This window comes from Papio anubis, chromosome 1, assembly GCF_008728515.1.
Source record: "Papio anubis isolate 15944 chromosome 1, Panubis1.0, whole genome shotgun sequence".
Taxonomy (NCBI): Eukaryota; Metazoa; Chordata; class Mammalia; order Primates; family Cercopithecidae; genus Papio; species Papio anubis.
In genome coordinates this window covers 207,155,356-207,179,520 of record NC_044976.1, presented here as the reverse complement: position 1 = coordinate 207,179,520, position 24,165 = coordinate 207,155,356, and the positions used below count along the sequence as shown (strand labels likewise).

Here is a 24,165-nt window from a genome sequence, read left to right as displayed (position 1 = left end):
CAAATATTTCACTTTTTTTTTTTTTCTTTTAAAAGAAGGCAAAGTAGAATAGTTTACACTTACAAACTAAAAAGCTTTTTTGTTGTTGAGACAGAGTTTCGCTCTTGTCGCCCGGGCTGGAGTGCAATGGCGCAATCTCGGCTCACTGCAACCTCCTCCTTCCCAGGTTCAAGTGATTCTCCTGCCTCAGCCTCCCGAGTGGCTGGGATTACAGGCTTGCACTGCCATGCCCGGCTAATTTTTGTATTTTTAGTAGAGACAGGGTTTCACCACGTTGGCCAGGCTTGAACTTCTGATCTCAAGTGATCCACCCGCCTCAGCCTCCCAAAGTGCTGAGATTACAAGCGTGAGCCACTGCCCCCGGCCTCCTAAAAGGTTTTCTTTTCTTTTCTTTTTTTTTTTTTAAACAAGAACAAAAACAAAAAAACAAAAACAAAAGTCTTTATGGGTATCATCTTCCCAGAACGTTTATGATTGATTTTCCTACTAAATAGCCTTATGAAAATAAAACGTAAGCTTAACAAGGTTCATATTAACATAAGCAATTTTGTAATTCTATATCCAAATGTTTTCTTTTAGCAAATGTTCCCAGTATTCAAAATATTAAGAGAGAAATAGTCATCTAGTTCTTCCCTTTAATGCAATGATGAAATCAGTATTGAAATCATGGAATATAATCTCCAGTTACTAACTGAAGTGATTACTAGCACAATGGAAAAGCAGGCTTCTTTCCAATCTCACCAGCAATACCATTCATCACGTCTGTTTTCAAGTAATAAAACTGGCGTTGAAAAAACATCAAGAGGGATAAGGTCAGAACACTGCACCAAAAATGAGAAGTCCCTGGCTTAAAAAGTTTGTCATCTAAAGGGCTGGATTCCTTTATCCCAGCACAGTATACAGCTCAAAGTTAGCTGGAGGATAACATTTCAAATTATGAGTCCTATAAATTGCAAGAAGAATAAACCTGTGTCAAAGGAAGGGATCCTGAAGAGACCAATTGCATTGGAGCTACAAACTGGTAGAAAGATTTTCAAGACCTCCTTTTTACAAAAGAATCCAAGATGTTGGGTCTAACAAAGGTAAATGTCACAAGAAACCGAAACTCAGACCCAGACAAATACACACATATATATAGTTTTACCTTGCTGCGTTGGGATCCTGTGACCTTAAGGAAGGATGAGGACAAGAAGCAAAATAGCAATAAACAATTGCTCTGAAGACAACGGATAGACCATAAATGGTGTGCACTTCAGAAAAACAGTACTATTTGCTGCTCACAGCTCATTCTAACTGACCTCACTTTCTTATCAATAAAGATGACTTTGAGAATAGAAAACACATACATTAGAAAAGATTATAGAAATCATACCGAAATTAATCTTATGGCATTTTTCTCAGCCAGCAATAGTCATGAGTTCCTCAAATTAGATTGTTTTTATATTTTTGACTCATTGACTTCAATGCTGCAGACATGCTCATAACAAATGGATCCTGGAAGGTCACTGCTCTGAGCTCATTCCTTAGCTAATATGTTTTTGTGGGTCCACTTTAATTAAAGACTCATTGCTGGCTACTGATATATTTCCAGACTTCTAGCTCAAAGTCCAGACATGTAAATTAAAAGGAAAAGAAAAAGAATCTAATTTCTATTTCCCTGCACTTAATTTCTTTATGAAAATTCTAAAAAAAAAAAAAAAAAAGAACCAATAAACAAAAAGAGTGGTAGTTAGCAACAACTAGCTTTTCCTCATAAAAAATGAAAGTATAGTATAAGCAAATGGGGAAAATACCAAGAACTTTCCTTTGGGCTAAGTAACATTAAGCAGCATTTCAAATTATATAGGACATTTAAAAGCTGAGAGCACTTGAGAAAATAATCGTAATACAGTCCTAGGGATATATGGACTCCTACCTCATGCAAGCAAACTGCGTTGTGTGCCACTATCTGCATATGTACATGGAATGAGTGATCTAATTGGGCAGAAGTCTTTAAGGCCAAATCTTTAAGACTTCTATTGAGGAAAAAATATCAAACCAAGGGTTTGATGAAAAACTTGATGTCATGTTGTTCTTCAATAAACATTTTCGTCACGTCTGTTGGAAATTCCAGACCACGACATCACTGAGATGAGAACAATTTGAAGCCGTCTCATCTCTGAGGGTTCTCAGGAACACTCATTCTGAACATATGGGCTTCATAATATTATTTAACTATTCTATGATCCTTGGTCTTAACTTCAGCAAATGTTAGGACTCAGGTTTGTCCATCCAGCTCTGACATGCAGTTTCCTTGACACAATAAGCTGCAATAAGCCATGAAGCAAGAAACATAAATGTCAGTTATAAGCTATGAAACAATGTTTCAAGATAGAAAAAAGGCAAATCCAGAAAGATCCATCTTACTTCAAAACTCTTCACTTCCTCTTCACCATCATCATCTTCCTCATCATGACAACTCTGTACATGTTAAAAAAAAAAAAGGGGGGGGGGACAGGAATACGTTGAGATTTTAGATAGTGCAAAAGAACATTTGACATAGAAGAGCAAATCATTTGTATTATCATCAGCCTTGTTTAAATGTAAGATAGAATACTTAGATGATATAATCAATGAATTCATGACATGAAAGAAAATTATACATAGTGCTTTTACAAAAATAAAATATTAGATTACATATTTTATAGGTAACAGAGATAACTATGAGGTCCATATCATACTACACCTGCTACTTATTCATACATTGGCCTCATTCAAACCAAACTGCAAACCTTAAAAGGATTGCTTTTCTCTTTTTTTCTTTATGCTGCCATTGCAATGCATGAATACAGGCAAATATAATAACCATTAATTAAAATTAGGCCGGGCAAGGTGGCTCACCCCTGTAATCCCAGCACTTTGGGAGGCTGAGGCGGGCGGATCACCTGAGGTCAGGAGTTCGAGACCATCCTGAACAACATGGTGAAACCCCGTCTCTACTAAAAATACTGGGCGTGGTGGCGGGTGCCTGTGATGACAGCTACTTGGAAGGCTGAGGCAGGAGAAAGGCGTGAACCTGGGAGGTGGAAGCTGCAGTGAGCCAAGATCGTGCCATTGCATTCCAGCCTGGGTGACAGAATGAGACTCGATCTCAAAAAAAAAATAAAATAAAGAAAAAAGAGTCTGAAAAATAATATGCTTTTAATAAATCTCAGCTGCTTTATTATTATGGTCTGTAATATAATAGTGACCAAAAGAAATTGGTCATTAACCAATAGCCATAGTAGGAAGAAGCCTACAGCTCATTAAAGTTAGATTGTTCTAACCCTTATATGTATTTCTTCCGCTTGGTAAGCATTCAGTGTTTCCATGGGGTGTATGAAGGCAGATAATGAAATATAAGCTACAAATCATAAAAATACTTTTATTTCAATTAGACACAGTACTCTGGGCATGGAGATGAACTGGGGATGGAAGGGAAGGTAAACAATGTGACCCTTCCCACCACTCCATGATAAATTCTAAAAGGTTTGTCATATTCTTTCATTCATTCAACAAATACATACTGAGCAGCACCCTTTCTGTTTATAATGATAGGCACATGAGCATAGTTTGCAAAGGAGGAAATAAAGGTGGGAACGCAGGCCTAGGACAGTTTCACTGTCTGGTTAAGATGTCAAACTGCATGTTTCATCACAAAAGCAAAGATGTTAATGATTCACTCAGAAAGCAGGAAATGTTCTACTGTAAGTTTCTGTTACTCTGTTATTAGTTATTAGTTACATGTTATTACATGTTATTAGTTAGCCAGGATTTAAAAAAAGAAGAACTCATGAGAACTTTAGCAAAACAGATTTGGAAGGCAAATCTGCAGTCTTCCATCAATACATACTGTATATCTACTGTCGAAAACAGAGCAATTTTGCTTAGCTGCTCCTTAAGACCTACCTATTCTAATGTCTCCCATTATTCCCAATGATTAGTAATGTACATTAGTAAATAGGAGTAAGAAGTATAGGAATTTTATCAGATAACAAGCATGCTTACTCTCTATGCAAATTAGAATACTAATATAAAATGTCTCAAGGATATGAAATTTTACATTTTCTCAAAGACATAAGCTTCTATAAAAATTTCATGACCTTCAGAAACATAGGAGAAACACAAGGTTTGAAATAAAGAATACATTCAGAAAAATTATTATTTGGGATTATAATGATATGTTTTTAAGTTATAAAACTCATAAGCCATGTTTGCTTTTGTACAAAGGAATGATCCATTTAAAGCAGTAGCTGAAAAAAAAAGTTTTATAAAAAAGTATTTTGAAATAAAATATTTTTAACTGTTTTTTAAAAAATCTTCCAAGGAAAATTTAATGCGATTTGATCCTAATGAAGTTAAAAATCTGTGATTTTTAAAAACTATTAAACCTGAATTTACTTGGTGTATAGACTATATATTACAAATTCATCAAACCTATAAGAACTACTTTAAACTTCTAATTAGCTTGAGAATATGCTAAGATCACAAACAAATGGTTATCAGATGTCTAGCAGCTTTTGAATATACTGTAGAGAAACAGAAGGATTTGCTGGAACAAAAGATATGTTCTTCAATAGCAAATGGCATCCATGTGACATAGATGGTAATGCTAAGCAAATGGGAAGTTACATTAGACAGCCCTGTAGCAGGATTTGGCTTTCTGGATCAGAATGCTAAGTTCTAGACAAGGAAGAGTCATTCCTTTGCCAGGAAGGAAAAGGCGAATAAGCTAAATACATAAAGGGGCAGGCGTGGAATAAATAATTCAGAAGAAAAAAATAAAATGGAGGACACTTCAAACCATTCAGGTATCCACAACAAAATTCAAAACTGGCAACACGAATGCATAACGGATTAACAAGGGCTCTTCAGCTTGTCGGTATCTGCTGAAAAGTTCATTCTGCCAGAGAAGTATATTTCATGCATTCCTTTGACTTTCTGATTTGATAACTCCATAGAAGACTAAGGAATCAAAACCCAGAAACTTTCAGTGTGGATTTCAATCTGACTAACAGAGAACTCATGGGTGAGACAGAAGAGAGAAACTCATAAGAATGTGACCGCAGCATTTTATACTTTTAACCAAGAAAGAATGGAACCCTGGGCATAACAACGTGTATCTTAAATATTTTTAAAAAGTTAGTCAGAGAAGGAGTAGAACTAGGAGGAAAGGGAAACTCAAAACAGTAGCTGGAAACTCAAAACAGTAGCAACATTGTTGAGTGTTTATGATATCATTGCAGGTATCTTCCTCCACACTGTTACCGATTCAAATTGGTAAAACCACCACTAGGGTGAAGCAGCTTCAAACAGCCCAAGAGGGATGACAGCTAGTAAAGAGACATTCTAAGGAATTAAGCAGGGTAGGCATGATGCAGACAAAAAGGGGTGGCAACAGCAAACAGATGGGATGCACTGAAGTTCTCCATAGGACTTTTTAAAGAGGAGGTATATATGATAGGAGTAGGGGAATAGAATTTAGAATGAAGTGTGGCTTGAAAAATACAAAGATGTAAAATGATTTTTCAAATTATCGCCAAAGTATGGTCAACAAAGAGCAGTAAGTACATGATTTAGAGCAGATGCTGTACTCATCATAATAGAGAGGACATGCAGAACCACTCGTCAGCTCTTTTGTTTCAGAAAGAAGTGATTTTTGGAATACAGAAAAGTACCTAGCCAAAAGAAATGAAAATCATGACTCCAGCAAAATACCATTTCATATCCATTTGGTTGACGAAAGTCAGTAAGTCATATATCAAATATTGGAGGGGGTGTGGATCATCAGAATCTCTCTTAACTGTTGTTAAGAATGTCCATTGATGCAATAACTTTGGAAAACAGTATGACATTTGTTCCTTTACTTGAAAATGTGTACACTCTGTAGCTCTTGCAAAACAGGTGAAATGGATAAGAATAGGCATTCAATCCCTGTTCGCATTAGCAAAAACATAGAGGTAATACAAAAGTCTATCAACAAAAAAGGTAAATGGATAAGCTCTGCTATATCTGCCCAATAAAAACAATAAAAACAAACGAACTCCAACGGCACACAAAAGTATGGAGGAATCTTAGGAAACACTATTAATCCAAGAAGTAGAGTCCAAAAGATTATACACAGCATACTACCCTTTTAAAAGTCAGTAACAATTTAAATTATATATATATATGAAAATTTATCTATGTATATATAAATAAATGAAAACTATATGAAAAGAAAAGCAAGGGCATCTTAAGCACAAGGTTTAGAATGATGGTTTCTTTGTGTGGGGAGACAGGGTATGGGTTAATGAGAAGCCCGTAGGATAACATGTAAATTCTCTAGGTTGTTTCTTGTCGGGGGTGGGTATACGGGTAGTTACTACATTATTAGAAATGACTAAGTAACTTTTAAAAAAGTAGACACTAGTGGACGAACAATGAGTGTGTATCATGAATCCAGAGTTATGATTAACCCAACTCTGTGTTCCTAAGCTTAAAAAACAATGAAACCCGAAAAACAAAAACCTAAGTAAGATATATATGATGCTTTCCAAGGGAACTGCAGTGGTGGAGGAAGATACATACAAGAGTCTCCTAAAGTGAGTTCAAGTCTCAGGTTTCAAGACTCAAAGCAAAAGTAACATCCATGGATGCAGAATGACTGTTGGTAAACTGAGAAACCATGAAGACCAAGAGAAAGTTCCAGAAAACTGGGATGCTAATTTTTAAAATGAGAAAAGATAGCTTCCAAAAACCACCTGCTAGGAAGTTTGATATTAGTAATCAATAATAGTCTAAAATGGTTATCAAGCAAATAATTGAGGAAAACTCATCCGTCTTTGGCAGTTTTACCAAAGTTAGAATTCAACTTTAAGCAGTCACAGTAACATCTTGATTTCTTTAAGTTTCTCATGAAAGGAGATGAGAAATATGAGTTTTATAAAAGTATGTTTAGATGAATTAAAAATAAGGTAGGTTAACCAGTCTGGGAAAGGGTATAAAAATATCAGCTGCTTACCAAAAACTTAGATAAACAGAGAACTCACTCATACTTATTAAGTTTGTGGTTAATATAAATGGAAAGAGGTAACAGTGGGTGACAGAACCAAATGTTAAAAAGATTTCAGCTTGGGGAAATGGTCTGACTTGAATTAGAGAAATGATGACATACACTTAATTAAAAAATTAAAAATCAACAGTCCAATACAGGGTAGCTGATGTGATCTGGCTAAAAATTTAATGCATTCTTGCCATTGATGGCCAATGTATAAGATCCTAAGGCAGAGTAAGTGAGGGTACAGTCCCCATACACACTACACAGGTAAGGTCATAACTGGAATACCGTGTTTGATTAACTTCTGGGTGGCATATATGAATATAATGGAGAATGTGCAGAGTGTAACAAACTGAGTGGTGCAAGCTGGACATCCCCGAGTTACATTAAACAATAAAAGGAATATGATTAGTTAATTATGAAGGGGAAAATCTTGAGGTAAAGAGTCAACAAGATAGCCCTCCTCAAATTTTTGACCATCTATCAAAAGAAACTAGATTTAGCTTCAGGATCCAACAAAATAAATATGGAGGCAAATTCAGTTTCACTCACAAGGAAGAACTTTAACAATCAGAAACAACCTATTCTCAAACCAAGAGCTTCTACGTATTCTCAAACCAGGAGCTTCTACCTGTTCAGCCCACTTCGATTCTTCAGCTGCAGAGAACACCCAGGCCTGGGGCTGCTCTACAACCCTTTCTCGCCTCCCTCTTTCTTCATTTCCTAACAAGCCACCTCCTAGCAATATACAAACCCGCTTTGATCTGCTGTTCTCAACTAGACTCTGGCAGAAATCTGCACCCTTGATGAATCTAACTTCTGGCTTCTCAGAATTTGCATTTGGTTCTGAGAATTGCTAGTTGTCCTCACACAGCCAGGGGGAGCATGACTGCTACAAATTCATAGACAACAGCCTAAAATAAACCAGGCTTCCTACACAGTCTGCGAGTCCTATTTTAATTTCTAGCCCATGTGCCATGCCAATTGCCATGATGTGTCTTTCAGTGCTTCTCTCTCTCCTCCAGTCTTCCTCTACAGACTCTACCAAACACTTCGGTGTCAGCGGATGACTGTACTTTTGTCTTCAGAGAGACAGAGCAAATGACCGTAAAAGGAAACATTTCCAACCTCCCATTATCCTGGCAGCCTTCCCTTCTTCCCTTTGTATCTTTTATCCTTTGTATCTTTTATCCCTTTATCTTTTTTTTTTTTTTTTTTTTTGAGACGGACTCTCACCTCATCGCCCAGGCTGGCGTGCAGTGGTGCAGTCTCGGCTCACTGCAACCTTCCGCCTCCCAGGTTCAAGCAATTCTCCTGCCTCAGCCTCCTGAGGAGCTGGGATTACAGGCATGCACCACCACGCCAGGCTAATTTTTGTATTTGTAGTAGAGACGAGGTTTCACAGTGTTGGCCAGGCTGCTCTCAAACTCCTGATCTCAAATGATCCACCTGTCTCGGCCTCCCAAAGTGTTGGGATTACAGACGCGAACCACTGTGCCCAGTCCTATCCTTTTATCTTTTAACCCAGTGTTTATTGAACTAGGTGTTTCAGCTCATCATTCAGACATAAAAACAATTTAGTGATTCATGAAAAAATTAAAACAACTCTTTGTTTAAATAGAATGGAAAATTTCAGACTACATTGCTCATAGGAAGAGTAAAATTTCATGAAACTTTTCTTTCATGGTATATATTTTTATGTTACTTTAAACATACAGTTTTATGTTTCTATAAATATACAGTTGGCCCTCCATGGGTTCTGAATCCACGGAGTCAACCAACTGTGGATAGAAAATATTTGGAGAAAGTAAAATGGGTGATTGTGTCTGTACTGAACATGTACAGATATTTTTCTTGTCATTATTGCATAACAATATGATAGAGTTGAACTATGGACATGGCATTTACATTGTATTAGTTATTATATGTAATCTAGAGATGATCTAAGTATACAGAAGGATGTGTGTAGGTTACATGCAAATACTATGCCATTAGTCAGAGACTTGAGTATCCTTGGATTTTGATATCCCACTGGGTGTCCTGGGACCAATCCCCCATGAATGCTGAGAGATGACTGTACCGGGTAAGTGTATTTCTTACTGTAGGTTAGAGTGTAAAATAAATTAGAGAGCCATGGCTTTTCTCTCATGTCCTGTAACCTGTCTTCTCTAGCAGGTCTCATGGACTCCAGACCTCACTTCACAAATGATTCCCTTTCCTATTCTGTTCGCTCCTCACCAGAATATATGTGTGCTTAGATTGCTCTCTCTTTAAAAACAAGCAAACGAATGGCAAACAAACAAAAATAATCCCCTTCAACCTCACAATTCCATCTAGATATTTATCATCTTATATCTGTCTGTTCCCTCTCAATCTTTGCAATGAAGAAACAACTATACTATTTCTGTTCATATCTGAATCACTACTTACTTTCCCACACTACAGCATGTCCCCACTCCAGGGCCCCTCTCCACAATCCTCAGAAGCTGTTCTTACTCTGCTCATGTGAAATACATGAAATAAATCTGGAGATTTTCAATCCTTACCTTGCGCAACCTCACAGCAGAATATGATTTTGGTGACCACACACTCAGTCCTATAGCTCCTAGCTCCTATGTTAACTCACACTTAAGGTTCTCTCCGACTTTTTTATGAGCTCCTTTCCTTCTAACCATCTTTAAATGTTCTGTGTCCTTATAGGCTGGGTCCTAGGCCTCCTCGTCTCTTCATGCTATCATCTCTTCCTGGGTACGATCATCTACTCCTACGGCTTCTACTGCTGATAAATCCCAAGTCTATATTTATAAGCCTTACCTGAGATACTGAATGTCAGATGTGGATGTCTAATTGCATGTTTGGCATCTCCACTGAGATGTCTCACAGGCATCTTTAACACATTCACAATTTATTTTGCCGCCTTCTTCTCTCTTCGCTCTAGGCCTGTAATTATTCTGGTGCTGCCATCTCGGTACATGGTACCCAAGTAAGAAGTCTCAGCAAAACCCTGACTCCACTTTTATCTACTTGTCAAGAGGAGTAAATGACATAAACACTCAGTTAATATGAAGCTGTGCTATTTTGCATGGTCAACTCATGGTTCAACAGCCAAAGACTTCCTTAAGCAGACCTCACTGCTATGCCATGGGACCTGTTTCCAATACTCCGAAGAATTTCTTGATATGGTTTGGCTCTGTATCCCCACCCAAATCTTATCTCGAATTGTAATCCCCATGTGTCAAGGGAAGGACATGGTGGGAGGTGATTGGATCATGAGGACAGTTTCCTTCATGCTGTTCTCTTGATAGTGAGTGAGTTCTCACATGATCTGATGGTTTAAAAGTGTTTAAAAGTCCCCCCCTCATTCTCTCTCTCTCCTGCCGCCACGTAAGATGTACTTACTTTCCCTCTGCCTTCCGCCATGATTATAAGTTCCTAAGAGCTCCCCAGCCATGTGGAACTGTGAGTTAATTCAACTTGTTTCCTTTATAGATTATCTAGTCTCAGGTAATTCTTTATAGCAGTGTAAAAATGGACTGATACATTTCTCTACCATTAAATTCATCAGGGTTTTTCTACAACCATTTGCTTAAATGTTATCTTCCCCATCAGACAAAAACCTCCACGAAGGTGTAGTGTGTGCCCTTCTTTCTTCTTCACATGTTATCTCCAATATGTTAATGTCCAGCAAATATTTGTTGAATGAATGAATGTTTAGAAAAAGTTATGGCTCCTCATAAATAAAATGTTTAAGTAGGAAACAATGATGACCTGCCAAGGAATTTAGAACAGAGATTCATGCTACAAACAAAAAGTTGAAATTAATCAAATACACAGATTCTTATCCTTTTCAGATGAAAGTTATTTCCCTTTATTAAAATTAAACATGAAAATCAGGAAGGATATTTATTTACCTTTGCCATAATATCTGCATAGGCCATATATAAAAAATCTTCCTCCAGTTTGCTGGGGAAAACAAGAAGAAAACATCAGTGTTTAGGCAGAAGGCTAGGCACATGCAAACATATCATCACTGTACAAAATAACCTTTGTTCTTTTTCTAACGAGTATCCTTTTTTAAAATTAAATGAACACAAAACTTAGACAATATTAGGATATTCAGATATATCCTGAAATCAGAAAGCAAAAATCCCGGGGATCCTAAATAGCTGTCCCATCTTACCTTACAGAAGGGCCTTCAATTTTCACAAAATAAACTGTTTTTTGGTTTACAAACAAATGTAATAATTTTAATTTTCTTCAGACTACAAAACTTGAAACAAGCAAACTTAAATGAGGCGGGGGCTTTTGACAGAAGTCAAATTTGACATTCGATGGAAAGATTCCCCAAATTACGATGTGACAATTAAAAAACAAGATGGCCATAACAACGATTCCTTAAAATTAAGAACGGTTAAAATACGTTTATTATCTTCTTTTTTGAGAAGCATGGAAACCATGACTACGTGAAGAAAAGTATAAATACACCTAAAATTTGCAAAGTTATTTCAGCAGTTTTAAACTTCAGCCATGAGAAAAATTCACTTATGAGAAATACCTCATTACCTGACAATGCCAGACAGAGAGTTGTTCTATGCTTAGGAATGAGATGATTTTGTTAGTTAGGAAATAATAAGAGAGAGAAATAGTGAGAGAAAGGATGGATCACATTAGCTAAGTGGGAGAAATGTACATTATTACGGCATGCAAAGAGGTCAAATGAACTCTTCTGAGGAGACTCATGTGGATATGAGTTTATAATTAAATTACATCCCAAATTCTACAGAGAATGGGAAAGGCCTGGGGCAAAACTGGCTTTCTTTCCCATTGCAGGGCAGCAGATAAAGGTCCTCTAGCCTCTGCTATGTCCCATCTGCACAGCCAATGTATGCGTTGCCTTCCATAATGACAGATGCTGAGCACATTTTGACGATCAGGCTAACCAGTGCATTTCTTATGTAACTTCATAGAGGTTTGCCCTTTGTGGCTTTGGTGAATTCATATGACTAAGGCTGCAGAAGACAAGAAAAATGGGCAATGCCCTGGAAATAGATCTCAGAGATACCTCCAAGTTGAGGTGATGGCTCACTTAGCCTCTAGAGGTTTCCTAAGACCCACTGCACAATGGAGACACTATCTACCCAGAAAATTTTGGGGTCACCATCGGTCTCCATATACTTGTGGCACTGGAATTTGCTTTGGTTCTTTTGTTTTATTTATAAAGGCTGTTTGTGATAAGGAGAAAAACCATTTCATAAGAAGAATCAGAATCAACTACATCATTAATTACAAAGTTGTTAAGAAAAACTAGAGCTAGTAGGTAGTTGCTAAAGCCTACAATTGAATGAGTGTCCATCCCTAGGTCCATGCCAGGCTGGTTGTTATCTTTGAACAAGTCTCTCTCCTAACAACATCAAGATGAACTTAAAACATGAACACGTGGCACAGAATACTCAGATACAGGTTTCTTTATTTGTTCCTCCTATGTCTCATAGGAACCCTTCCAACCATACCATTTCTCTGTTAAAGCTGTCCGACTAAACAGAAGGATCAGCTGATGTAGAGGATCAACTCTCTTAGTGCCTTCGTCTTCTTCTGGAGGGTCAGCCCCAGGTTTCTGCAAAAAAGTCAAATTTATAAAATGTCACATTTAAAAAAAAATGTTCACTCAAATCCAAAAGCAATGTGAAGGCCAGGAATGAAGAACAAAAGGAATGCAAACACTCCTCCTTCCCTGTTGTGGGGGTGTGTGTGTTTGTGTGTGAGCATGTGTGTGTATTTTATATGCATTATACACGCTATATTTGTATATATGTGTGTATGTGTATATAAAAGCATGTATGTATATGTGTTGCAGGTAAATGTAAATATGTAATATATATTAAACATATATAAATGTAATATAATATGCTAGATATCTGTTACAGTATCATTGCAAAATTATACAGCTCGAAACAGAGATATTTAATAATTTGACCAAAAAATAATATGAGCAAGGATAACTTATAGCATTTAAAAATACTAAGTTCTATTCTTATAAGCATTTTCATAACTCAAAGTGTATTTGCTACATGGATTTCAGCTTTAGGGAGGGCTCGATTTACAAATATTTGCAATAAAATCCTAAGAGTCACCCCAAGTGTGAAAATTTAGTTCCCATAGCAGTGCAAATTGCTTATAAAGTGAAACATTTTCTTTGCTTACACACAGCATGATAGGTAAATAATACTAAATGAGTTAATGCTTGAACCACTTATACTTTTTTCCTTATTTTCAAAAGTTACTTTTAAAACTTAAAAAAAAAATTTTACTGTCAGATAGAACTTTAATAGTGAGGAAAATTATTAAGCATTTTTATTGGCAGTAGAATTCAATTACATCCAACTTTTTGTTGAGTTTTATATCTCCACTGACTTACCCATAGAAACTGATTTTCTTTCTACATGAATGGTGTGCTTTCCTGTAATTAAGCCTTAATGTGGATATGGGGCAGATTTCCACAAGATATCCAATAGTCTACATATTTTTTACTCTAAAGACAGATAAAACTCATTTTAAAATATAGGGACAATCAAGATTAGGCTTTTAAGAATTAGATTAGTTTGGCCGGGCGCGGTGGCTCACGCCTGTAATCCCAGCACTTTGGGAGGCCGAGGCGGGCGGATCACAAGGTCAGGAGATCGAGACCATGGTGAAACCCCGTCTCTACTAAAAATAGAAAAAATGAGCCGGGCGCAGTGGTGGGCGCCTGTAGTCCCAGCTACTTGGGAGGCTGAGGCAGGAGAATGGCGTGAACCCGGGAGGCGGAGCTTGCAGTGAGCCGAGATTGCGCCACTGCACTCCAGCCTGGGCGACAGAACAAGACTCCGTCTCGAAAAAAAAAAAAAAAAAAAAAAAAAAAGAATTAGATTAGTTTATCCATTCTATTCCCTAATAATCTGTAAGTTAAAAAATAGCTTTTGGACAAGATGTCTTTACTCTTGAGAATCATGAAGCCTCTGACTAGTCTGCCAAGTTTTGAGATGGCTTGTAAATTTTCTTGAGAAGATGGCTTTTGTCAGATATTTAAATGGGTCCATCACTTAGAACAGATGATACTGACTGCTGTTCTGTGCTGAACTCTCAGTACACAAGCTCTTTATCAGCACGGTCGGGTGAAAATTCTATTTCTCATGTTCCACATTTACCATGCCTTCCACCTCTCCTGTGTTCAGTCTATCATTCTCTGCCCTGTTGATTTTTAAAAACCAGCAACTTTTTGTTCACCTTCTACTTAATTTTGGTGGATAACTTCTTTACAGTTCAGTCTTTTATAGTTTATCCTGGTTCTCAGGTGTTTATAGGTGCTTTGAGAAGGAATTTAAAAGAATGAGTAAATCAGGTTTAATTAATAATACACTTATATTATTCATTTTAAATTCTCAACCCCTTGATGTTGATGAGATCTCTTGGAAATGACAAGAGCACATTTTCCCATAAGCATTGAATGCAGCAACAATTAAGATTTACAAGTTTCCTAATGCCCATATACTGTCATGATATTTTTTTCCTTCAATGTTATATAATGACTGCTCACACCAACATTGCTGCACCAAGCCCAGACCCTCTTTCCTCTCAGAACCCCTTTAAAAACATACTGCTAAATCTTCTATCAGTTTATCTTCAAAGTAATGTTCTTCTGTTTCAATCCAAGACTTTTCATATCCCTGAAGAAAGAGATTGACAGCCCGATGCCTAAAAGGTAAGCAAAATTTCAGAAAAAGGGGAGTTTAGAAAATAAGTTGAAATTGTATCGAGTAGTGCTTTACTACTAGATTATCTGTGCACTAAAATTGTAAAATAAAAATAAATTCCTTATTCTTGATTTTCCTCCTGAAAGACAATGCTGCTTGCAGCAAACAGAGCAAGGTGTCTCAAAGCACACGGTGACTCGCATTTAAATCCTGGCTCAGTCATTTCCAAGCTCTGTAACGTTGGTCAAGTGATTCAACTTTCCCAAATTTCAGTTTATTCCTTTATAAAAGTAGGATAACTCCAACCACATTTCAGTTTTGTAAGCCTTACAATGAGATAAACGATGTAAATCACATCCGTTAGATGTTCATTAAATGATGACTATTGTTATATAACATGTCTCTCAATAAGCAATGTAATCAGTGTCAATAGAGAAGTTAGTCTCTGTTTAAGCAAACATTAAAAACAAATGGATGGCCCTGAGGATTCCAAAACAAAAGCTATTGAGTGAACATTATGGGAGTACATATTCAAAGATTAAACCCTGCACTACTGATCATAAATGGCCGCCTACGAAAAAAGACCAGTGAAGACGAGAAGAATCAGTGAAATTCATGATGTAGTAAGCGATGTGGATAAGATGTCAATGCAAGAAAGAATAAAAGAATGTCATGAAGGGAGCATCATAAAACAACAACAGATGTGAGAGAATGAGAGATGGTGCCATTGCAGGAGAGGAGAAAGCTGAGCTTTATGATAGCAAACTGGGTTAAGGGCTCATGAGACCTAACGGTTAGATAGGTTTGTGAAGGGCCTTGAAAACCAGAGAGGGCAACTGCCAATGCAGCCAGAACTGCTAGAAATCATCAGACATTCTTGTACATGAGAGAGGCATGCCAAAGCACGGACTCAGCCTTTTTGGTTTATTAGAGTCACCTGTGTAGCTTTTAAGTAGCACATGCTGGGCATCTCATTGAAATTCTAATTAATAAGTTGAGGCCTGAATACTTTTTAAATGAGTTTACGTGTATTTCTTAAAAGCACCAGGTTGGGGAACCATTGGAATAAACGATACCGTTTTGAAAATGACATTTTGGAGAAGACTGAAGAACTCTATGACATCACAGAAACTAACTCAGAAACCACTGCCATCAACTTGATATGAGTCAAGGAACAAGTGACTTGAAGAGGTGGTGATGGAAGGAAGGATGGGAATGTGAAGTAGTTCAAAGGGAAACTGATTAAATCTGGGCAACGACAGTATAGGAGTAACTAAAAAGAAATGATAATGTGAATTCAAAGTTAATATTCTTTTTTTTTTTCTTTCATTAAGTTCTGGGATACATGTATAGAACGTGCAGGTTTGTTACATAGGTATACATGTGCCATGGTGGTTTGGCTGCACCTATCAAACCCATCTTCTAGGTTTTAAGCCCCACATGCATTAGGTATTTGTCTTAATACTCTCCCTCCCATTGCCCCCCACCCCCCGACAGGCCCCAGTGTGTGATGTTCCCCTCCCTGTATCCATGTGTTCTCACTGTTCAACTCCCACTTATGAGTGATAACATGTGGTATTTTATTTTCTATTCCTGTGTTAGTTTGCTGAGAATGATGGTTTCCAGCTTTAACCATGTCCCTGAAAGGGACAAGAACTCATTCTTTTTTTATGGCTGCATAGTATTCCATGGTGTATATGTGCCACATTTTCTTTATCCAGTCTATCATTGATGGGCATTTGGGTTGGTTCCAAGTCTTTACTATTGTGAACAGTGCTGCAATTAACATACATGTGCATGTGTCTTTATAGTAGACTGATTTATAATCCTTTGGGTATATACCCAGTAATAGGATTGCTGGGTCAAATGGTATTTCTGGTTCTAGATATCAAGGTTAATATTCTATTGATCAAAAGGTGACAGCATAATTGAATCAGAGAATTGAGAAGTAGCACATTTGAGAAGGATGCTAATACATTTTAGACCCAGTGAGTGTGACATGATAGCAAGAAATACAACTGTCTCAGCAAAAGGGAAAAGTATGATGTTTCATCTGTTTGCTTTGCTTCTGTTTCTTTTTTTTTCTTTGCCTTACACATTCACTCAAACTCTTACTGAATGTCAATGTACAAGTCACTGTTCTAGGTGCTAAGAAAACGGAACAAAACTAGTACGGAATCTCAAAGTCTGAATCAAAGAGACAGGTAGCCTTAATACTGTAGGAAAGTGGTATGATGTGCAAGGAGTAGAAGGGCATGGCTTGGTCAGAGATGTTCCACAAAAGAGATGTAGCTGAGCTGAGTCCTGTTTACGAGACATAGAAATGATGCAATTTGTATAAAGTTCAGAGTGGGAAAGAGCATAGTTTCTCAGGAAAACTATAAGGTGGCTGAAATGGTACCCTGGACCACCTCAGTCAGACTTGAATGTACCAGGCTACTTCTCTATTAAGTATGTCTGCTCTATGTCTAAGAGAAGGTTGACGGGCCTGTCAAATCTTTTTACGTTATTCCCAGTAGGTCACTTCTTTTCCCCAAATGCTAATAATTACAAAAATAATAATAATGACTAACATTTATCATGACATGAACTTATTATCTCACTTCTAAGCACTCTGTATACATCAACCCATTAAATAATCTGAACAACTCTATGAGGCTGATCCCATTATGATACAGATGAGAAAATTGTAAAGAAAGTCAGTCAATAACTTGACCAATGTCATGGGGCAGGGAAGTTGGGAGGTCAGAATTCAAACCAAGACAAGTCTGATGCCAAAGAATGATTGAAATCATGGTCTGATTCAAATCCAGGCCAAAGAATGATCTCCTAATGACTCTCTCTTGCCTCACATATGTGAGCAGATATTCCTCAGTAAGCATCATTTAGTAATTACATTATAGACCACAGTTCTCTGAAAATATCCAACAAAATTAGTCAAGTTTTACGTAGAAGAATCAATAAAGCTTTCCCATCCTTCTCTTGGACTATTGTACCCCTATTAAGGTAGATTCTAAAGACCTGTCACTTATTAGGAAAAAATAACATTGATCTATTATAAAAAATAAAATAATTCTGACCTTGGCAGATTATATAAGGGGGCCATCCGGAAGCAGGCGACAACAGCCCTTTTCCTCTGCTTAGAGAGTAGTTTATGCCATACAGCCTTTTTAGATCTCTGAGGATGTTCCACCTGAGGTAGAAAGACACAAATAAATATTTACACCCCAAACTACCTTCAAAAATAAATAACTATTTATACCCCAAACTATCTTCAAAAATATAGTATTAAACAGTTGCCCCTCTTAAGTAACCTATATTTGGAATTCCAATTCCAAAAGTACCTTAAGATTATCATGGAGAAGTCCATATCCTAAAAGTTACCCAGAGATAAAGTTTAGATAATTGCAAATGCTATATAATTCCCTTAGTAAGAATATCACATTTTCCCAATACTGTGTACTTCCAAGCTATGTCATCTCTAAAATCAAAGAAATAGAAAATCATTCCAGGTAAAATCATTTTATCTCCTTCTTAAAATTTTCTTTGGTTCTTTATGATTCTAATACATATTTTCTGCCTACAGAAAATATTACCTCATTCTTATTTATGTATCCATTGTAACTGTAATTTTATTAAGAGCTAAAGTAATAAACACAAATAGAGACAGTTAATAAAAATTCTACTATTCTTTAATATAACAGGATAAAGAGAAGAAGACAATGCTTTGTGAACACAGTATTAGGAGTGAGTAAATTTGGTAAAAATGTTAAAATATGTAAATATTTTGTTAGAGAGGGACAAATATAAATTCAAAAGTTGCAATAAATGATGCAAGCAAGTTATTTATATAACTAATAGTGTTTGGAACTCCAAGAGAAGAAAGAGATTAATTGTATTAGAAAGAAAAAATCCCAACATATAAACCTAAATTAATTAGTAATCTCTAGGCCATTGAGCACAGTACTTCCCAGACAGTAATGTCTCCGACCCACACGTTTAGACTTCTGAAAGAAATAAAAATGTTATGTTAGCTAAAAAAGTAAAACTACATTTATTATTCTTTGCAGTAAAGAGTCAAAAATGATTGTAATAATGTCTGAAGTAAACATTTAAAATGTTTGGGCTGCAATGGTTTAGAAATTTTAACAAAGCAACATGTTTAATGGAAAAGCACTTATTTCTGTGATGCTCTTCCCTCTCTGGGATCAATAAACACGTTTTGACAATTATCCACTTCAATTATCTTCTTGATGCTTGTGTCAAGTGAAATAAACCAATGTTCTGTCTTAACATCAAAGTAAAAGCAATCAAGGGCAATAGTTTTCAATGAGACCCAACATATTTCAATTTAAATTTCCACTTTGAGATCCCAGTCTGTAGATGATGACTTTTTGCAGGAATTACAGCATTATGGTCGGCATGGGTGACAGTCAACAAACATATATTAAGTTCCTAAGGCATTTATGATACAGTAAACATCACAACAGAAAGGGTTCCTGCCACCAGGAAGCTTATCATTTGGCAGGCATTTATTACCTGCCTATTCAAGTATTTCAGGAAATACCTGAAACAGTGTGCTTTCCTCTAAATCAATTATAATAGTTATCTGTAAGATATGTGATCCAAAGGCGAACACCAAGATGTATCTTGTAACTCTGTCTGAATGTCTTGATGTGCTGATGTGTTAGCTTGGCTAGAATTTGATTATTAGAAAATTCAGTGGAGAAAACCTACTCTCATAAGAAACATTACCAGATATACAACACAAAATATACATCTAAAACAGGCCGCTGATACTTGAGATAAATTAAATCAACAAGTGTTTCCTGTCCACCTACTGTTTTTACACTGGGTTTTGCAAGTTAAAATATTCTTTACACGCTCCTCTGTGACTCAGTTACATGTTATCATTAGCATGGGGATAGTAAAGGCATAAATTAAACACACGGATATCTCCCACTGCTTTTTATTTTTGATAATCGACAATTTCTTTTTACTCAAAACCCTCCTCTCATGATAAACCAATCTTGCCATATTCTTAACAGTTTGATAAACTCTGATCCTCCCATCTTTTTCTAGATAATTCCTACCGTAAGATTTATACAGGGATTACCTAGTTCATATCTACATTAAGTTTGAGTTGCTTCTATGCTTTCTTCAGCACATTTTATATCCTAACACCTCCGTATCATCGCATATTTATCTGCTTACGTGTCTGTTTCCTCTGTTACAGCACTCAGTCCTCCAGATCTGGTGGGGCTAAGGCTGCCCTAGGACAGGGCACTCCATAAACATCCAAGGCATAAATGGATACTTAGAAAAGTGAATCTCATTTGAGAAGTGCCATCATTCATCATGATTGGATATATTTATGAATATATGGGAATATAATAAAATAGAATCAGATTTCAATAAGCTTCATTTAATGTATCTAGAATTTATTCAAGCAAATCTACATATATGTATAAACACTAGGAAGAATTAAAAACTGATGGTAGAGTAACGCGGTCCTCTCGTAGCCGTTTAATTAACCTTTAATAATCTTAAATATATATATATATAATTCTGGAGATATAACTCCATGACTGTATATAAATCCCTTAAAATTTCATTACAAGTCTTGTCATCTGCTGATTGATGATAATTTGTATTTAATATTTCATGAAAATATTATGTAAGTTATTCTGGGGAAAGTATTAGTTCCAAGGCATTAGATACTGTAAATATATGTTCATAGCCATAAGGCCTAAGGGTATCCTAGTGACTTTAATCTCATCAAGTGTAGTGATAAATTGCATGGCAATAGAGAAATTATTAACGTTTGGGGGAGGGTATCTGAGTAAGCAAGAAGGAAGTTAAAGGATACTATATTAGACGATATCTTTGCATTATTAAACTCTCCAGGGCAAGGGTGAGGGTTCAGATAATATAAAATAGGAATACAAGCAAAATGTTTATTACTGCTATGATAATATGTCCAAATATGGCTAAAGGCAATACAAAATCATACACACACACACATACACACACACACATATTTAGGTGGCAAAGTTCCTGAGATGGCATACGACCTCTTATTATTATTTCATATTTGGTATAAAATAACCAAGTCATCAACAGTATGATCTGTCATAAGAGCCCTGACAGATCAATGGTCAGATTACAATGAGCTTCTTCACTATGTGATTATTTTGCTGAATGGACTTGATGAGAAATAGACAATATATCTCTGTGTTGCAGATATTTTACCTAAGCCAGGCGATCCCTTCTATAAAAATATGACCCTCTGATTGATAATGTTTCAAGTATTCTTGTTTTACACATTCTTGTGCAAAGGTAATGAATAAGAATATCAAACTCAGCTTTGTAAAGTAGGACACAACTGAAAAAATTTATAAAAACACTTTTCTTACATGATTTTAATATCTATCAATGCATTGTTCTTCTCTAAGTGTAATTTGTTCCTGATTTCAGAGAAAATTAGCTCAAAAATATACCTACTAAAAGGCAAGGTTAAACAAGTGACAAAAAAGAAAATATTTCAAATATTAAACCAATAAAAGATAATATCTCATACATGTTTTTATGAGCAATAATAAAAAATGAAGTACGCATAAAGTATTTGAAATCAGATGTAACTCCTGAATTTTTTGGTTAGAATACTTTAAATATATAATCCTAATATTTTTAGAAATATTTGAAAAAAGGCAATAAAACAAAGGCCAGGATCTCCCAAAATATATAATCTATATATTGCTACAAGAATTATAAGCTTAGAAATTGTCTTCATGAAATCCTAAGCACACCTGACTCTTATTCTTTAGAACGAATATGCTGAACATATATGTTTTTTGGGTCATAGTTAACAAATCAACACACATTCTCTTTTTAAAATATTTGTATGTGGCTAAGGCAAATATGACTGAATTGACACAAAGCCTGACCTGTTCAAGATGAAAAAGCACATTTGCTATATCCAATACTCTTTCTACCGTCTTCTCTGGATCTGAGGTATCATCAGTCCTGTTTGGCAAGTCTTTGTAAAGAGCCATTTGCCATCTAATAGCAGGATCCTCCAACTGCAGGAAAAAGGAAAAGGTTACAATGGGAAGATGGGAATCTAAAAGACAAGGTTACAATCTCAAGATGGGAAGAGTCCACCCACCATTATTTATTGGGCTTTACAGTGTTTACTAGTTAAAACGTGACGCGCAGCAGCAGTTACGTAGGATGAACAGGTCTGGAGATCTAATGTACAGCATGGTGATTACAGTTAATAACATTGCAATTCATACTGGAAATCTGCTGAGAGTAGATTCCAGGAGCTCTTAGCACATACACACAAAAGGTAACTCTGCGAGGAGATAGATATGCTAATTTGTCTGACTACACCAATCATGTCACTATGTTTATGTATATTGAAACATCCTGTTGGACACCTTAACTATGTACAATTATTAAAAATCAAAAATACTAAGAGAGAAAGACAGATAAAGTCCTGGTCATCATGAAATTTATCATCTATTAGAGAAGATAGACATTAAACAAATATTTATAATTGTGATAAGGGCTACTAAAATGAAATATAAAGTACCATTAGATTTATCCTACTCTTTGGTGGTTGGGGAGATTTCCCTTAACACAAGACGTTGTAACTAGGGCTTAAGGATGAGTGGGAAATTGGAGAACAAAATGGGTAAGGCTACCCTCGCTCTTTCTCCTCCCCATTCACAGTCTAATTGTAGAAAGATTTCTATGTTTACTTTTATCAGCAAGCATATAGGATAGCATTTACCTATAAATATTTGGACTCTACAACAGAGTTTAATTTCACTGAGACAAAGATATTAAATTATATTAATCAATAGACGTTGTTAAAATCATACTCATCATAAAGGAGTCTACACATTTCACTTTTCAATACCATCAAATTTCCTCGGTGAAAAATGTATATGAAATCTTCATGTTTTTTAGAAACATTATTATAAGTCATAGAAATTGACAAAAGCAAGCAACTTCACAGGGATAGAACATATCAGTTCAAAGAAATAATATACAATAAGTATGTTATTAAAAATGGACAAAGCAGCCAGGCACAGTGGCTCACACCTGTAATCCCAGCACTTTGGGAGGCCAAGGCGGGTGGATTACTTGAGGTCAGGAGTTTGAGACCAGCCTGGCCAACATGGTGAAACCTCTTCTCGATTAAAAATACAAAATGTTAGCTGGGCATGGTGGTGCACGCCTGTAATCACAGCTACTCGGGAGGCTGAGGCAGGAGAATCGCTTGAACCCAGGAAGGCAGAGGTTGCAGTGAACCAAGATTGCGCCACTGCCCTCCAGCCTGGCTGACAGAGTGAGACTCCATCTCAAAAAACAAAAAACAAACAAACAAACAAAAACGGACAAAGCAATCCCCGTGTCTTTTCTTCCACTTTAGAATCTCCATTATGGGAGACTGAATGTTTTGAAGCAGAAATAGAAAACATCTAAAACTTCACAACTCCCAGACTGAGAGTGCATAGTTCAAAATGTCAAAAATAACTTTCATCTACAGGCAAACACAGACAGATAGAGCTTTGTATATAAATGACTTGTAAAGACTACTTATCCTTTGATAAAATAAAATGTTTTCATCCGTATACTTTTTAAGTCTGAGGACTATGTTTGATACTTACAGGTTTTAATCTGTACTCTTAGTTCTATTTAATACATAAACATAATTAATAAGGTAGAATCTTTATTCTAACACAAAATTACTCCTCTGGCCTCAGGATGAATAGCCCTGTAATTTCAAGACAATGTATTCAAGAAGTTAGGAATAAAAAAATTCATTTTTTGAAAATCTGTGTATCTCAATATGCCTGCCTAACTCCTAGTGTAAGAGAGTGTAGAATAAAATGACAAGATGAATATTTATTCATTACCTCTTTATTTTCAGGCCTTATTCATTTGGAGGTGAAATACTGACGATCAATGTTTCCTTTTTTGCTCTCTTCCTTCTTCCTCTCTCCCTAACATGTCATCTAAACTGTGCAAAGTATTCTTACAAGTGACCTTTAGAATATAATGGACAAACCTTTTTCTGCTTATAATCATAAACCCCCTTATTTGACCATTTCTTGAGATTGGGCCAGACTCCTCTTAAGAGGTACTGAGCACTCTCTGTCCCTAACTCAGTAACTGTTGAACTAGATAATGGTGCTCCAAGTGTGGTCCAGGGTCCCCTGGGGATCTCTAGCACCCTTTCATGGGGTACTTGATCTTCTCAAATACCCATGTACGTAAAAACATTTAACTTCTCTCCCTAAAGAGGAAAAATGTTTGTAGTGTAAACTCTTCTTCTGAAGTTCCAATAGAGGCTTTATAAGCTTT

General features: G+C 36.3%; 1 protein-coding gene across 13 annotated transcripts in view; it reads right to left on the bottom strand.

Annotated features, from left to right (window-relative positions):
• Nucleotides 1-24,165, bottom strand: part of RYR2 (ryanodine receptor 2) — a 785,691-nt gene that overhangs the window by 87,000 nt on the left and 674,526 nt on the right. For 5 of the 13 annotated variants that reach the window (XM_021934115.2, XM_021934128.2, XM_021934122.2 and 2 more), the window contains 8 exons: nucleotides 21,735-21,869; nucleotides 18,759-18,794; nucleotides 17,868-17,980; nucleotides 14,692-14,788; nucleotides 12,568-12,671; nucleotides 10,969-11,020; nucleotides 2,407-2,460; nucleotides 1,145-1,168 (listed from right to left, as the gene is read on the bottom strand). In XM_021934115.2, coding sequence (XP_021789807.1) covers nucleotides 1,145-1,168; nucleotides 2,407-2,460; nucleotides 10,969-11,020; nucleotides 12,568-12,671; nucleotides 14,692-14,788; nucleotides 17,868-17,980; nucleotides 18,759-18,794; nucleotides 21,735-21,869 — 615 coding nt within the window. The remainder of the gene's footprint in view (nucleotides 1-1,144; nucleotides 1,169-2,406; nucleotides 2,461-10,968; nucleotides 11,021-12,567; nucleotides 12,672-14,691; nucleotides 14,789-17,867; nucleotides 17,981-18,758; nucleotides 18,795-21,734; nucleotides 21,870-24,165) is intronic. The other 8 variants (XM_021934139.2, XM_021934148.2, XM_021934162.2 and 5 more) reach the window with 3 other exon arrangements.